Raw genomic sequence first — 17,468 nt, 5'->3', positions numbered from 1 at the left:
CTCTTTCGGTGCCGAGCTGCGTGATTTGGTTGTCTCTGTGCAGCATTTGGCGTTGCGCACTGGTGGCTAACTGATGTCGCGAGGAAATATATATATAATATAGACAAAAACAAACACGCTTGAGGGTACGAACAGAGCCATCGTGACTGCGAAGCGAAGCCCGGCCGCGTCACCTGTTTGGGTGGTCCTTAGAAGGACCGTTTGGGGAATGCGGCGAGCGCGCGGAAGGGGTGCTCGCTTACGCCTTCTTCTCCGTCTTCTTCGGAAGAAGCACGGCTTGAATGTTGGGCAACACACCGCCCTGCGCGATGGTGACGCCGGAAAGCAGTTTGTTCAGCTCCTCGTCGTTGCGGATGGCGAGCTGCAAGTGACGGGGGATGATCCGGGTCTTCTTGTTGTCACGAGCGGCGTTGCCCGCCAGCTCGAGCACCTCGGCGGCCAGGTACTCGAGTACGGCAGCCAGGTAGACCGGGGCGCCCGCTCCGACGCGCTCGGCGTAGTTTCCCTTGCGTAGGAGGCGGTGAATACGGCCCACGGGGAACTGAAGCCCCGCGCGGCTAGAACGGGTCTTGCTCTTGCCTTTCGCCTTGCCGCCCTTGCCACGTCCGGACATGGTGTTGCTTTTCGCTTGCCGGTTGAGAAAAACTGCTGCCTTCTAAGATGAGAGCCGTGCTCGAATGGTTTCCGTTGCCACCATCGCGCGCCGCCGCTCGCGGGGAACGGATGAGAGTGTGAGAGAGGGAAGCCGTGCGAACCAATGGGGCGCGCGCGTTGTGCTGATCTCGTCAACACCCCTCGCTCATATTTAAGCGCGCCGCGCAGGGGCGACACGCGCATTCGACTCTGGTCTCGCGTGCGTGTTGCGTGAAATCATGCCTCCCCAACCGTCTGGCAAAGCTGTCAAGAAGGCCGGCAAGGCGCAGAAGAATGTGCGCGCCACGGACAAGAAGAAGAAGAAGCGCCGCAGGAAGGAGAGCTTCTCCATCTACATCTATAAGGTGCTGAAGCAGGTGCACCCCGACACTGGTGTCTCCAGCAAGGCCATGTCCATCATGAACAGCTTCGTGAACGACATCTTCGAGCGTATCGCCGCCGAGTCGTCACGCCTTGCTCACTACAACAAGCGCTCGACCATCACGAGCCGGGAGATCCAGACCGCGGTGCGCCTGCTTCTGCCCGGAGAGCTGGCCAAGCACGCGGTGTCCGAGGGCACAAAAGCCGTCACCAAGTACACCAGCTCCAAGTAGGCGTGCGTCGTGGGCCACAGCGAGCGGCGACAAATCAACGGCTCTTCTCAGAGCCACCCAAATTGTTTGCGTCGGCATAGGGGTTGTGCTGAGAGATTCGGCTCCAAATCCATCCTCTTCTCTCTGTTGAACACCGCTAGCAGGAGCGTTGGTGTGCCGCGCTCGACGTGTGTGCTCGGGTAGGTTGAACAGGTAAATTAGAGAAGACCGAGTGCGCGGAGAAAAGTGCCACAAGTACGGTAATGGAGGGAAAACCAGGAGCGTGGTAATTAAAAAAAAAAAAAAAAACAGGGGGAAGGTGGCCGCTGCTCAAAACGTAACATGACCTCGAGTGTGTTCAGCTCTAGGGGAATGATCGAAAAGAAAACTAGCGTCAGCATTTGCCCGAGCAACTCCGACATGTCGGGCCAAATACGAAGGGGTATACACGGTATGCAGTGCATGCGGAGAGAAGGGAACTGCAGAACACTTGATAATGTTATGTAAATGGCTTCACCCTATAGTTTAAAATGATGGCGCAGAGTTTTTCAAAGCACCGGGGGAGGGCAAAATATACTTTAGGCGGGTAGAATCAACTAGAAGGTGGTTATCTTATTGGTGGCTACAGTCAAAGCAAGAGTGAAAACTAAACCATTCACTGCAAAGCGCCGGTCCTATACTTCACTATTTAAGGGGGACAAAATAAAAAGATAAATCTAGTTGTTGTTTAGCTAAGCATGTCCGATGTGAAGGGTACAGCCACATTCATCAGCCAGCGCCGAGTTCCTTCTCTGCCACGCCCACTCATTTGTTTACGAAATTGGGGCATTCATTTCTTGAGAGCGCAGGGCAGGCCCGTTTCGAGACTGTAGGAGGAGTGAATGTAGATTGAAGTGCGCGATGCGGTGAAAAATGTGCGGAAGCATTGATGCAAGAAAAGATGGGGGAGAATGTATAGACGCATGTGACATTAGCTGTAGAAGCGGAAAAGCGTGGGGGCGGGCTGCATGCTAATTATTGCCCCAACGCAAAGTATCAACAGCCCCCATGGAAAGGGGAAAAAAAAAAAATAAGCTGTGCGTACGCATAACAGGGGTACCACGCAGGTGATTTATATAGTGTACAAAGAAGTACGAAACTCAGTAAAGAAAGGCGGTCGACAGGGGGTATGGGCATTTCCTGTTTTTTACCACCGAGTGCTCCGTTTGCGCGTCGCCGAAACAAACATAGCCAGGCCGGCCAGCAAACGACACTGCTCGGCTTGACGTTTACATATCACACGGTGTAGCGGAACACTGTGTTCTCTTCGAAAGAACAAATGCGCCTGTGCTAGGCACAAATGAGTGGTGCGTTCCATTAGGAATATGGTTGGAAACTTACGTTAAATGAATGAGTGGACGCACCCTTTATTTCCGCTTGGTTTCGTGACGTGATGGACGGCAGCGAGCGTTGCAGTGTAACCGATACACATGTAACTGAGCGGTTGACGTCGGTCAGAATGTAGAAATGTGCAGTTTTCTGCGCGAAAAAGGAAAAGGGGGATGGGAGAAAAAATAATTGTTTGACGCTACCGCAGCTATCGTTATGGTGCGTCGTAGCGCCGCTAGAGATGCGTAGCATGCCAAGGGGAAGTCCGCGTTTAACTCGTCGTGAGCAAATGAATATAACGAGAGAAAGGACATCGCCAAAGAAAGAAAACAGCGGTGACTCACAATTAAGGCTGAACCAGCCAGAGTTGGCTGGCATGTTATCGTGGCCTTGGATGTCGTTTGGATCGCGGGGCTTGTCTGAGTACTGGTGCACGCGTTCGGCTGCAGCCGCCTTTCGTTCAGCAGGGATGATGGTTCGCGGTCAGTGGCCCTGTTTAAATAGATGCGAAGCCTAGTTAAAGTTGTTATCTACGCAGAATCGCCACACTTCATGTACCATTAGAACCGTGTCGTAGATGCGGTGCGGGAGGACTCAGTCCTAAATGGTGGGTTAATTAATTAAAAAAAAAAGAAAAAAAGCGGCTACTCAGGATTCGCAGTTGGACTGGATGCGAACCAAAGGTGGCAGTTTGGTTGTTGGGTTGCGATTGCCGCGGGCGTGTACCTGCACAATGCGGCCGTCGTTTGTAAGATGATTTCATTTGCGGAGGTTAGTGAGACCAGGCTGTGTTTTTATTGATGTTTCATTTCAGGATACCAACCGCGGCTTTTTCGAACGGCTTGTGGGTGTTTTGTGAGATCTTTTTAGATTACTGACTATGTTCAGCGGCTCGACAGTGCATTTGTATGAAGCCTTCAAGCGCGATCATTTTGTAAATTTGCATCGTGCGTCCCTGCCACCATGGGACCGCTCATGATTGTGAAAGATGAAACTGCGACCGCTTGAACACACTTGCACCACAAAAATGGCACGCGCAGTTTGGTATTGGTGCACGTGAGAAGGGAATACAATAGATGGGCATTGGCGCGCATCTTTTTCTCTTATTGATATGATATATAAGGATATGTCGGCGCACCATTATGGCACCGGCTACTCCTTAGCCGTTGAGTGAAACTTGAACACGTATCTTGAAGCAAAACATACAAAGCAGTGCATGGAAAGTAGAAAACTCGGGCAGAAATATGCAAAGACACACTTACACTTATACACACATATCAGAACACAATGGTAAGTAAATGTTCGAAAGTCAATGAATGAAGTCTCTGATAATGTCCCTCGTTAATATTCGGTCCACCAGCACAAAACAGTGGAGCACACGTCTGGTCCTTATAAAGATGCATTCGCTCGTGTGTACATAATTGTCGACACGTCATTCATTTCACAACACACACATGATGGGAGTCACGTGATACTGTACATAATAAGTACATTTGTTACAAATGAAAGTTCGTTATTTCTTAATACTTATCAGCAATCCCGCTGTCTTGTAAAGAACGTGTTGATGCTTTTAAAGCGTGCGACTGTAAAACTCGAGTAGGCCACGGACCCAGAAGTTTCTTCATGTTAAACGGTCTGCGGTCTAATGCCAACTGTTCGGACTTAAGACGGCGTCTCGTGATGTGGACATTCTACGAGAAGGTGACATACGTCTTCATCTATTAATCCACATTCGCATTCGGGACTTTCAGCTCTGCCGTGTCTGTGCAAAAAAAAAAAAAAAAATGTTTTGTGTATGTCGTGCCTAGCCTCAATCGGTAAATTAGAGTTTGCGATATTCTATCTAATGCCAGCGTAATTTTTAATTCAATAGATGGATCGATGTGGTATAAATCGCACCTCTTTGTACTTTGGTCAAACCAAGCAGTTTTGCTCATTCTGAAAGTTTTATTCTTTATAATACTACGCAATTCACTTTTTTCGAAATATTGGTTGCCACGATGTGTAGACCTACTTTGTTTGCTCTGGACGGCAGATATCAGGCGTAATGAAGCTAGGAACACATGTGAGCCTCGGAAAAAGAAGTGCGAATAAGAAAGGCCAACTGCAAATCCTCTTTGCACAGCTGATGCCGTCCGGATAGTCGTTGATAGATTACTTAACAGGTTGTCAGCCTCCGAAGGTATTATGTAAGCGAAAGTACGCATGCGTAAAACATGCAGCGAACGAACACTCTTCCAACGCTGTAAAGAAGAAAGAATGCATAAAGGGTGGTGCATTTTACGCTCCAATATCGTCCTATGTAAGGCGCTTTAGAGTTAGGGCTGTTTTGCCTGTAATTGCGTGACCCTTGCAGGGTTCCTCACAGTGCAACCGTGCACTTGAAACAAGATGGGGAAACTTCGCTGCGACCGGACCGCTTGACAGTCCGTGTTTACGGGAGGAGAGGCGCGCCCGAGAGGAGGTGCGCTCTCACTCTCTGCCGTCCCCGTGAATGCTGAAATGAGCGCGGTCGCGTTGCGTGGCTTCGGTGAAACTGCCGTATCGCGATATGTAGTGGAGCTGCCACAGTAAAATTTGGGACACGCGTAGCCAGCCGAAGGTGCTGTTACTTTGCCGAATTTCACGTGCCGGCGTCCACAACAACGCGAGCACGCTTTGTTTAGAAATTCCCGGCCATGAGGCCGTGCCCGGACCGCGTGTGTTAGTCCCTTGGTTTGGCGACAAGGATGGCGTCAAAGTGACGCCGTGAAACGGGTTTCGTGCGTGCAAATGAGGCATTGATGTGATTAGAAAGAAAGCGACAACATAGAAAAGAAAAAAAAAAAGAGGGAGGGGGCACAGGCCGGGGACGAGTAGTCGCAAAGTGTTAAGTGTGCAGTTTATTTACGTGCGGCACACAGGTGAGCTGTTGCAGCTGTGAGTTTTGACAAATATTGCGTGTGTCATGTTCAGTGGACACGATGAAACGTTTGTTTTAGCGAACGCGTTGTATCCGCTGTGCATGAATTGTCGCTTACTCGGTTTGATGTCTCCTTGCCGCTGGGGCAGCTGATACGAGTGATACGCCATTTTGCAGCAGTGAAGGGTGCGTGAATGAATGGCCAAGAAACTTAGCAACAGTAACGAGAAAAGAATTACAAACAAACAAACGAAAGCACGTTTGCCGTGTATATTCAATCTTGTAGTGCAGAAAAATAGTCAGTGCAGCAACCTGCGCGGCCAACGCGCTCCTCGCGAAGAAAAGAGGGAGAGAGAGACGAGCCGGCCGCCGACCAACCGGCGTGCGCCGTTCGCCTTCCTCCTCAGTCTCGCGGGTCGGCGCCGACACCACGACTCGATCGTGTGGAGCATTCGCTTTCCGGGCGCGTTTCGAAGCAGAAGCAGAACTTCGGAAGCCGTCATGTCTGGCCGTGGCAAAGGTGGCAAGGGGTTGGGGAAGGGTGGCGCCAAGCGTCATCGAAAGGTGTTGCGTGACAACATCCAGGGCATAACCAAGCCGGCCATCCGTCGTCTGGCGCGCCGTGGCGGTGTCAAGCGCATCTCTGGCCTCATCTACGAAGAAACTCGCGGCGTTCTCAAGGTGTTCCTCGAGAACGTGATCCGCGATGCCGTCACTTACACCGAGCACGCCAAAAGGAAGACCGTGACAGCCATGGACGTCGTGTACGCCCTCAAGCGTCAGGGCCGCACCCTGTACGGATTCGGAGGCTAAGAAGCCAGCGGCGTCGCCTGCAGCCAGCCAACGAGAACACAACAGCCCTCTTCAGGGCTACCCACTTGATGCTTCGGCAGTGTGATCCCAGCGGTTCGCCATACCCGCCCGTCCCTCTTTGCAATATCATTGCGTCATCGCTCAGGTGAGCAGCACCTCGTGTAGTAGTAGCCTGATCGCGCTGGGTACTTGTCACGTTCACCGCATTTCGTTCGCGTCGTCGTCTTTCTCCTGGGTCTGCATGCACGAATAAATCGCCGCATCTGCGAGTTCTTCCTCTCCTTCCTGCAAGCCAAGCTGCTAAAACGGGCCCGTCAAGCGAACTTCGCCTAGTTAGTTACCTTATCGCGCGAAGGAAGAAGCCGAGCGCAGCGTTCTACCCTGGTCACTGCATTCTTGGAGACACGACTATGCTCAGGAAGCACGAACTCGCTTTTCTGTTTGGAATGCCCACTACACGATCGCGTCACGTTGTGTCGAAATAAATAAAAAACGCCCTATGTTCTACCGTGGGGCACGCAGACGAAGAACGGCTGTGTACTTACAAATGAAAATTGATTGTGACAGGTTGGTCGTGTTTACCGCCGTGCACTCAGAAGTGCCCCATTCAAGAACACATTGTGTACATTGTCCCGCCTAATTTTTTTTTTTTTTCCACACCTGGCGCTGCCAAGCTGTAAAAAAAAAAAAAAAAAAAAGCAAGAAAGAAAAGTGGAAGGGGATGTTTAAACAATTTTCTGCGCAAGTCAGAAGCAAGTACACAATAAGCGCTGCCCATGCGGCGTGCTGAGGCAAGCTGCACTTGATAGAAGTGGCACTCATGTACTGTACTGGTGCTGCGAACACTGCAGTTGTGAAAGCTTTACTTGGACGGACAGCCACGCAACAATTGTTTCCATTTCGCCGGCAGAGGTGGTCACTCTAGGGAGGCTGGCTTGGCCGCCCACGCGAGAGGGGGAGGGGGACTGGCCCATGTAAACGCGAAAGGTTCGAGCGCGGGAAATTCGAAAGCAAGGCGCGCTCGCGTGAGCCTGCCGTCAGATGGCGACACCAACCCACGAGCAATGCATTTTCAAGTGCACCCTTCTTTTCCCACCCCCCTCCGCACAGGAAGAGGCGCGTCGAATGTGTAACCAAGGCGCACGACAGTGGTTCTGCTCAGGCAAGCCTACCTATAACAAAAATTGTTCTCCAAGTGTGTACCTTCATTTTCTCGTGAAAATGTGAAAGCCGAGTGAATGGGGCTTTTTGAGGCGCGTGTTGATCTTCCTTTCTATTATGATTATTATTTTTCACCCTTTCATTGAGTCCATTTCCTGCTTTTTGTGCCACATATTTAGCACTTAGAGGTGGGGGGGGGGGGGGGATTGCTGATGTGTAAGATGGAAACGAAGAGGAAAGTGAGCCCCGAAACAACTGTCTGCATCAGGATGCGACACCTCAGCGGTAGCTCACAAGGGATGGGGGGTGAGGACGGATTAAAAGGATAGGAATAATGGTGTAGAGAAAGAGAGATGAGGGAAACCAGAGTGAGACGACATATCGAGGGAATAGGAGTAAAAATGAAACAAAACATTCGAACGCAAACACCCCGTACATCCAACCGCCATTGAGCGCACCTAGTTGTTTGGCAAGTATGTATGAGTGATTCTTAAGAGGGAAAGGAAGATAAAATTGAGTCCCGTTACTGTCTGCTATTGAGCAAGTAGGCGCGCTCAGTGGCAGTTGGATGTACGGGGTGTTTGTGTTAGAATGTTTTGTTGCATTTTACTCCTTGTCATTGCGCCGACTTGTATGCATATACCAACACTGCCGGTGGTCTCTCGTCGTCTTCGCCACTCTACGTAATGGTCGCAAATGAGCGACAACGCAAGGAGCAAGTTTTTTTGGCGTGGCAGTGCGCATTTGGCCTCGGTGATGCGAGGCGCGCTGTTGGCGTGAATGGTGGCGTCTCGCACTCCGTCGCGCCCCTTCGGGAAGCGACGAGCTACAGCGTCGATTGATGTGTTGCCTGGAAGGCGAAAGAAATGCGCAGCAGGCTGTATTGTACAGCGGTAGTGGTTTCGTTTCGGTGTACCTCTTTGCAGCCGCGAACTGCACGGTTGCCCGAAAATGAGCGCCAGCCAGCATCCTGGCGCACGCTTCCGCGCTCGCACGCGGACGGGTTCTCACGCGTCGGCCAATGGGAGGGAGAGAGATGGGTCGTGCGGCGAAGCCGCTTGCCGTTCTCCGGCAGGAGCGCAGTTTCGCTCCGCCAGTCGAGGTGATCGGACGTACGAACCATGGCCCGAACTAAACAAACCGCGCGCAAGAGTACCGGAGGCAAGGCTCCGCGTAAGCAGCTTGCTACCAAGGCTGCTCGCAAGAGTGCCCCTGCCACAGGCGGGGTGAAGAAACCTCACCGTTACAGGCCTGGAACCGTGGCCCTGCGTGAAATTCGCCGATACCAGAAGTCGACCGAACTGCTGATCCGCAAGCTTCCCTTTCAGCGCCTGGTGCGGGAAATCGCTCAGGACTTCAAGACGGACCTCCTTTCCAGAGTTCTGCCGTGATGGCCCTTCAGGAAGCTAGCGAGGCCTACCTCGTTGGTCTTTTCGAAGACACCAACCTGTGCGCCATCCACGCTAAGCGCGTCACCATCATGCCAAAGGACATCCAGCTGGCTCGGCGCATTCGCGGTGAGCGCGCCTAAGTTGGGCTGCTCCCTGCGCTTCGGTCGACAGGCAAGCAACAACAAACGGTCCTTCTCAGGACCACCAACGTGTCTGCTTTGGCTACGAGACCACTCCAGGCCACGTACTCCGGCCGCACCCTCTTTTGCTGTCATGTTTTGTACGTTCGTGGCTGCGCTGTCTAGCGAGCGGAAGAAAGGAACGTCGGCGCGTCGTTATTACGAAGAAATGGCTCAGCTTTGACAATTCAAGGTAAAAGTGTGTACCATTATGAGTAGACAGACAAAAGGTAGGCTAGCTTCAGTCGGTATGTGTGCAGCAGCCGTGCTGCGAACCTGTGGTGTGTCAATTTCATTTATGTGTTTAGCTTTTTGCCCGCCGCTTGTAAGGTGTTTTTGAGGGCTTCTGTTTGCGTAACGCCATGGTGACTTGGGCTGCTGGACCCCGGCGCAACTTTTGGGTGCACTCGTAGGAGGTGATGAAGTTTTACCGAGAGACGAAATAAACAATTGTATCGGGCCACTTGGTAAGGATCCATCTTGCTAGGAAGCGCTGCCACTATTACACAGACCTCACAACACAAGCGCTTAACTTCAACTGAACGTTTATTGCAAACGTCAGAGTTTATAGAAAAAGAATAGTAAAAGGTAGACAACTAAAAGCACACGTGCCAGTCCCGCACATTACTATCTGTTATTCTCTATCACCCCATCCAAAACACAGTTCTTTCCGCGTGAGCGCGATAGAGAGTGCACAAACACACTCAAAATCATCGCGTGTCATTTCCTTTCATTTCTTTTGAAACAGAACAAGTTTTTAAGCCATATTCTGGACAGTTTTTTTTTGTTTGTTTTTTTTGCAATAAACGTTTAGTTGAAGTTAAGCGCTTGTGTTGTGTGTTCTGTGTAATAGTGGCTGCGCTTCCTAGCAAGACAGACGAAATAAATTGTGTTAGAAGCACGAAATGAAATGCGCTAACGGCGGGTTCTCTCTCTCTCTTCTTTTTTACCTTACGTTTGTTTTTCGATTCAAAAGTATTAAATTTACTCTGTCCCTGTGCTGACCCGTTCAGGTGTCATCGTAAAGATAGACGGTTACGTGTGGAGCTTCACAGTAACTAATGACAACGCTTACATGCCCTTTTCTGTCTCTTTCGGTGCCGAGCTGCGTGATTTGGTTGTCTCTGTGCAGCATTTGGCGTTGCGCACTGGTGGCTAACTGATGTCGCGAGGAAATATATATATAATATAGACAAAAACAAACACGCTTGAGGGTACGAACAGAGCCATCGTGACTGCGAAGCGAAGCCCGGCCGCGTCACCTGTTTGGGTGGTCCTTAGAAGGACCGTTTGGGGAATGCGGCGAGCGCGCGGAAGGGGTGCTCGCTTACGCCTTCTTCTCCGTCTTCTTCGGAAGAAGCACGGCTTGAATGTTGGGCAACACACCGCCCTGCGCGATGGTGACGCCGGAAAGCAGTTTGTTCAGCTCCTCGTCGTTGCGGATGGCGAGCTGCAAGTGACGGGGGATGATCCGGGTCTTCTTGTTGTCACGAGCGGCGTTGCCCGCCAGCTCGAGCACCTCGGCGGCCAGGTACTCGAGTACGGCAGCCAGGTAGACCGGGGCGCCCGCTCCGACGCGCTCGGCGTAGTTTCCCTTGCGTAGGAGGCGGTGAATACGGCCCACGGGGAACTGAAGCCCCGCGCGGCTAGAACGGGTCTTGCTCTTGCCTTTCGCCTTGCCGCCCTTGCCACGTCCGGACATGGTGTTGCTTTTCGCTTGCCGGTTGAGAAAAACTGCTGCCTTCTAAGATGAGAGCCGTGCTCGAATGGTTTCCGTTGCCACCATCGCGCGCCGCCGCTCGCGGGGAACGGATGAGAGTGTGAGAGAGGGAAGCCGTGCGAACCAATGGGGCGCGCGCGTTGTGCTGATCTCGTCAACACCCCTCGCTCATATTTAAGCGCGCCGCGCAGGGGCGACACGCGCATTCGACTCTGGTCTCGCGTGCGTGTTGCGTGAAATCATGCCTCCCCAACCGTCTGGCAAAGCCGTCAAGAAGGCCGGCAAGGCGCAGAAGAATGTGCGCGCCACGGACAAGAAGAAGAAGAAGCGCCGCAGGAAGGAGAGCTTCTCCATCTACATCTATAAGGTGCTGAAGCAGGTGCACCCCGACACTGGTGTCTCCAGCAAGGCCATGTCCATCATGAACAGCTTCGTGAACGACATCTTCGAGCGTATCGCCGCCGAGTCGTCACGCCTTGCTCACTACAACAAGCGCTCGACCATCACGAGCCGGGAGATCCAGACCGCGGTGCGCCTGCTTCTGCCCGGAGAGCTGGCCAAGCACGCGGTGTCCGAGGGCACAAAAGCCGTCACCAAGTACACCAGCTCCAAGTAGGCGTGCGTCGTGGGCCACAGCGAGCGGCGACAAATCAACGGCTCTTCTCAGAGCCACCCAAATTGTTTGCGTCGGCATAGGGGTTGTGCTGAGAGATTCGGCTCCAAATCCATCCTCTTCTCTCTGTTGAACACCGCTAGCAGGAGCGTTGGTGTGCCGCGCTCGACGTGTGTGCTCGGGTAGGTTGAACAGGTAAATTAGAGAAGACCGAGTGCGCGGAGAAAAGTGCCACAAGTACGGTAATGGAGGGAAAACCAGGAGCGTGGTAATTAAAAAAAAAAAAAAAAAAACAGGGGGAAGGTGGCCGCTGCTCAAAACGTAACATGACCTCGAGTGTGTTCAGCTCTAGGGGAATGATCGAAAAGAAAACTAGCGTCAGCATTTGCCCGAGCAACTCCGACATGTCGGGCCAAATACGAAGGGGTATACACGGTATGCAGTGCATGCGGAGAGAAGGGAACTGCAGAACACTTGATAATGTTATGTAAATGGCTTCACCCTATAGTTTAAAATGATGGCGCAGAGTTTTTCAAAGCACCGGGGGAGGGCAAAATATACTTTAGGCGGGTAGAATCAACTAGAAGGTGGTTATCTTATTGGTGGCTACAGTCAAAGCAAGAGTGAAAACTAAACCATTCACTGCAAAGCGCCGGTCCTATACTTCACTATTTAAGGGGGACAAAATAAAAAGATAAATCTAGTTGTTGTTTAGCTAAGCATGTCCGATGTGAAGGGTACAGCCACATTCATCAGCCAGCGCCGAGTTCCTTCTCTGCCACGCCCACTCATTTGTTTACGAAATTGGGGCATTCATTTCTTGAGAGCGCAGGGCAGGCCCGTTTCGAGACTGTAGGAGGAGTGAATGTAGATTGAAGTGCGCGATGCGGTGAAAAATGTGCGGAAGCATTGATGCAAGAAAAGATGGGGGAGAATGTATAGACGCATGTGACATTAGCTGTAGAAGCGGAAAAGCGTGGGGGCGGGCTGCATGCTAATTATTGCCCCAACGCAAAGTATCAACAGCCCCCATGGAAAGGGGAAAAAAAAAAAATAAGCTGTGCGTACGCATAACAGGGGTACCACGCAGGTGATTTATATAGTGTACAAAGAAGTACGAAACTCAGTAAAGAAAGGCGGTCGACAGGGGGTATGGGCATTTCCTGTTTTTTACCACCGAGTGCTCCGTTTGCGCGTCGCCGAAACAAACATAGCCAGGCCGGCCAGCAAACGACACTGCTCGGCTTGACGTTTACATATCACACGGTGTAGCGGAACACTGTGTTCTCTTCGAAAGAACAAATGCGCCTGTGCTAGGCACAAATGAGTGGTGCGTTCCATTAGGAATATGGTTGGAAACTTACGTTAAATGAATGAGTGGACGCACCCTTTATTTCCGCTTGGTTTCGTGACGTGATGGACGGCAGCGAGCGTTGCAGTGTAACCGATACACATGTAACTGAGCGGTTGACGTCGGTCAGAATGTAGAAATGTGCAGTTTTCTGCGCGAAAAAGGAAAAGGGGGATGGGAGAAAAAATAATTGTTTGACGCTACCGCAGCTATCGTTATGGTGCGTCGTAGCGCCGCTAGAGATGCGTAGCATGCCAAGGGGAAGTCCGCGTTTAACTCGTCGTGAGCAAATGAATATAACGAGAGAAAGGACATCGCCAAAGAAAGAAAACAGCGGTGACTCACAATTAAGGCTGAACCAGCCAGAGTTGGCTGGCATGTTATCGTGGCCTTGGATGTCGTTTGGATCGCGGGGCTTGTCTGAGTACTGGTGCACGCGTTCGGCTGCAGCCGCCTTTCGTTCAGCAGGGATGATGGTTCGCGGTCAGTGGCCCTGTTTAAATAGATGCGAAGCCTAGTTAAAGTTGTTATCTACGCAGAATCGCCACACTTCATGTACCATTAGAACCGTGTCGTAGATGCGGTGCGGGAGGACTCAGTCCTAAATGGTGGGTTAATTAATTAAAAAAAAAAGAAAAAAAGCGGCTACTCAGGATTCGCAGTTGGACTGGATGCGAACCAAAGGTGGCAGTTTGGTTGTTGGGTTGCGATTGCCGCGGGCGTGTACCTGCACAATGCGGCCGTCGTTTGTAAGATGATTTCATTTGCGGAGGTTAGTGAGACCAGGCTGTGTTTTTATTGATGTTTCATTTCAGGATACCAACCGCGGCTTTTTCGAACGGCTTGTGGGTGTTTTGTGAGATCTTTTTAGATTACTGACTATGTTCAGCGGCTCGACAGTGCATTTGTATGAAGCCTTCAAGCGCGATCATTTTGTAAATTTGCATCGTGCGTCCCTGCCACCATGGGACCGCTCATGATTGTGAAAGATGAAACTGCGACCGCTTGAACACACTTGCACCACAAAAATGGCACGCGCAGTTTGGTATTGGTGCACGTGAGAAGGGAATACAATAGATGGGCATTGGCGCGCATCTTTTTCTCTTATTGATATGATATATAAGGATATGTCGGCGCACCATTATGGCACCGGCTACTCCTTAGCCGTTGAGTGAAACTTGAACACGTATCTTGAAGCAAAACATACAAAGCAGTGCATGGAAAGTAGAAAACTCGGGCAGAAATATGCAAAGACACACTTACACTTATACACACATATCAGAACACAATGGTAAGTAAATGTTCGAAAGTCAATGAATGAAGTCTCTGATAATGTCCCTCGTTAATATTCGGTCCACCAGCACAAAACAGTGGAGCACACGTCTGGTCCTTATAAAGATGCATTCGCTCGTGTGTACATAATTGTCGACACGTCATTCATTTCACAACACACACATGATGGGAGTCACGTGATACTGTACATAATAAGTACATTTGTTACAAATGAAAGTTCGTTATTTCTTAATACTTATCAGCAATCCCGCTGTCTTGTAAAGAACGTGTTGATGCTTTTAAAGCGTGCGACTGTAAAACTCGAGTAGGCCACGGACCCAGAAGTTTCTTCATGTTAAACGGTCTGCGGTCTAATGCCAACTGTTCGGACTTAAGACGGCGTCTCGTGATGTGGACATTCTACGAGAAGGTGACATACGTCTTCATCTATTAATCCACATTCGCATTCGGGACTTTCAGCTCTGCCGTGTCTGTGCAAAAAAAAAAAAAAAAAATGTTTTGTGTATGTCGTGCCTAGCCTCAATCGGTAAATTAGAGTTTGCGATATTCTATCTAATGCCAGCGTAATTTTTAATTCAATAGATGGATCGATGTGGTATAAATCGCACCTCTTTGTACTTTGGTCAAACCAAGCAGTTTTGCTCATTCTGAAAGTTTTATTCTTTATAATACTACGCAATTCACTTTTTTCGAAATATTGGTTGCCACGATGTGTAGACCTACTTTGTTTGCTCTGGACGGCAGATATCAGGCGTAATGAAGCTAGGAACACATGTGAGCCTCGGAAAAAGAAGTGCGAATAAGAAAGGCCAACTGCAAATCCTCTTTGCACAGCTGATGCCGTCCGGATAGTCGTTGATAGATTACTTAACAGGTTGTCAGCCTCCGAAGGTATTATGTAAGCGAAAGTACGCATGCGTAAAACATGCAGCGAACGAACACTCTTCCAACGCTGTAAAGAAGAAAGAATGCATAAAGGGTGGTGCATTTTACGCTCCAATATCGTCCTATGTAAGGCGCTTTAGAGTTAGGGCTGTTTTGCCTGTAATTGCGTGACCCTTGCAGGGTTCCTCACAGTGCAACCGTGCACTTGAAACAAGATGGGGAAACTTCGCTGCGACCGGACCGCTTGACAGTCCGTGTTTACGGGAGGAGAGGCGCGCCCGAGAGGAGGTGCGCTCTCACTCTCTGCCGTCCCCGTGAATGCTGAAATGAGCGCGGTCGCGTTGCGTGGCTTCGGTGAAACTGCCGTATCGCGATATGTAGTGGAGCTGCCACAGTAAAATTTGGGACACGCGTAGCCAGCCGAAGGTGCTGTTACTTTGCCGAATTTCACGTGCCGGCGTCCACAACAACGCGAGCACGCTTTGTTTAGAAATTCCCGGCCATGAGGCCGTGCCCGGACCGCGTGTGTTAGTCCCTTGGTTTGGCGACAAGGATGGCGTCAAAGTGACGCCGTGAAACGGGTTTCGTGCGTGCAAATGAGGCATTGATGTGATTAGAAAGAAAGCGACAACATAGAAAAGAAAAAAAAAAAGAGGGAGGGGGCACAGGCCGGGGACGAGTAGTCGCAAAGTGTTAAGTGTGCAGTTTATTTACGTGCGGCACACAGGTGAGCTGTTGCAGCTGTGAGTTTTGACAAATATTGCGTGTGTCATGTTCAGTGGACACGATGAAACGTTTGTTTTAGCGAACGCGTTGTATCCGCTGTGCATGAATTGTCGCTTACTCGGTTTGATGTCTCCTTGCCGCTGGGGCAGCTGATACGAGTGATACGCCATTTTGCAGCAGTGAAGGGTGCGTGAATGAATGGCCAAGAAACTTAGCAACAGTAACGAGAAAAGAATTACAAACAAACAAACGAAAGCACGTTTGCCGTGTATATTCAATCTTGTAGTGCAGAAAAATAGTCAGTGCAGCAACCTGCGCGGCCAACGCGCTCCTCGCGAAGAAAAGAGGGAGAGAGAGACGAGCCGGCCGCCGACCAACCGGCGTGCGCCGTTCGCCTTCCTCCTCAGTCTCGCGGGTCGGCGCCGACACCACGACTCGATCGTGTGGAGCATTCGCTTGATTCGCTCGCAGGATTTCAAGCTGGACGGTTGTGCCCTCGCGATCTCCGACTTCAGCGTAGCTCCCGCCGACTGGTTCGCCCTCCGCGGTCTCCTGATGCCGTGTAGCTCTCGCATTGTGGCACCCCGCCCTTGGACTGCTTCGACCGGATCCCCACTTTCCTATCTCCTTCTTTTTCCTCTCGTTGGCTGTCTTCTTCTGCTTCTACTTTCCTTCTATCCTTTTTATCCCTCCTTAACCCCACCCCTATAAGGCACTGCGCCGTGTCGCCTGAAGGCAGACAGAAATTAGGTGCCTTTTTCCTCTTCATTGTAACCACTACCACCACCATTCGCTTTCCGGGCGCGTTTCGAAGCAGAAGCAGAACTTCGGAAGCCGTCATGTCTGGCCGTGGCAAAGGTGGCAAGGGGTTGGGGAAGGGTGGCGCCAAGCGTCATCGAAAGGTGTTGCGTGACAACATCCAGGGCATAACCAAGCCGGCCATCCGTCGTCTGGCGCGCCGTGGCGGTGTCAAGCGCATCTCTGGCCTCATCTACGAAGAAACTCGCGGCGTTCTCAAGGTGTTCCTCGAGAACGTGATCCGCGATGCCGTCACTTACACCGAGCACGCCAAAAGGAAGACCGTGACAGCCATGGACGTCGTGTACGCCCTCAAGCGTCAGGGCCGCACCCTGTACGGATTCGGAGGCTAAGAAGCCAGCGGCGTCGCCTGCAGCCAGCCAACGAGAACACAACAGCCCTCTTCAGGGCTACCCACTTGATGCTTCGGCAGTGTGATCCCAGCGGTTCGCCATACCCGCCCGTCCCTCTTTGCAATATCATTGCGTCATCGCTCAGGTGAGCAGCACCTCGTGTAGTAGTAGCCTGATCGCGCTGGGTACTTGTCACGTTCACCGCATTTCGTTCGCGTCGTCGTCTTTCTCCTGGGTCTGCATGCACGAATAAATCGCCGCATCTGCGAGTTCTTCCTCTCCTTCCTGCAAGCCAAGCTGCTAAAACGGGCCCGTCAAGCGAACTTCGCCTAGTTAGTTACCTTATCGCGCGAAGGAAGAAGCCGAGCGCAGCGTTCTACCCTGGTCACTGCATTCTTGGAGACACGACTATGCTCAGGAAGCACGAACTCGCTTTTCTGTTTGGAATGCCCACTACACGATCGCGTCACGTTGTGTCGAAATAAATAAAAAACGCCCTATGTTCTACCGTGGGGCACGCAGACGAAGAACGGCTGTGTACTTACAAATGAAAATTGATTGTGACAGGTTGGTCGTGTTTACCGCCGTGCACTCAGAAGTGCCCCATTCAAGAACACATTGTGTACATTGTCCCGCCTAATTTTTTTTTTTTTCCACACCTGGCGCTGCCAAGCTGTAAAAAAAAAAAA

The 17,468-nt window shown here is 51.0% G+C and overlaps 1 protein-coding gene across 1 annotated transcript; it reads right to left on the bottom strand.

Annotated features, from left to right (window-relative positions):
* Positions 1-238: 238 nt before the first annotated feature.
* Positions 239-639, bottom strand: LOC142766085 (histone H2A-like). Its single transcript, XM_075867923.1, has one exon. The coding sequence runs from the start codon at positions 611-613 to the stop codon at positions 239-241; it is 375 nt and encodes a 124-aa protein (XP_075724038.1). The 5' UTR covers positions 614-639.
* Between the last annotated feature and the right edge of the window lie 16,829 nt (positions 640-17,468).

This window comes from Rhipicephalus microplus, chromosome 6, assembly GCF_043290135.1.
Source record: "Rhipicephalus microplus isolate Deutch F79 chromosome 6, USDA_Rmic, whole genome shotgun sequence".
Lineage (NCBI taxonomy): Eukaryota > Metazoa > Arthropoda > Arachnida > Ixodida > Ixodidae > Rhipicephalus > Rhipicephalus microplus.
The sequence above is the reverse complement of the archived record's forward strand: the minus strand, read 5'-3'. Positions and strand labels throughout refer to the sequence as shown.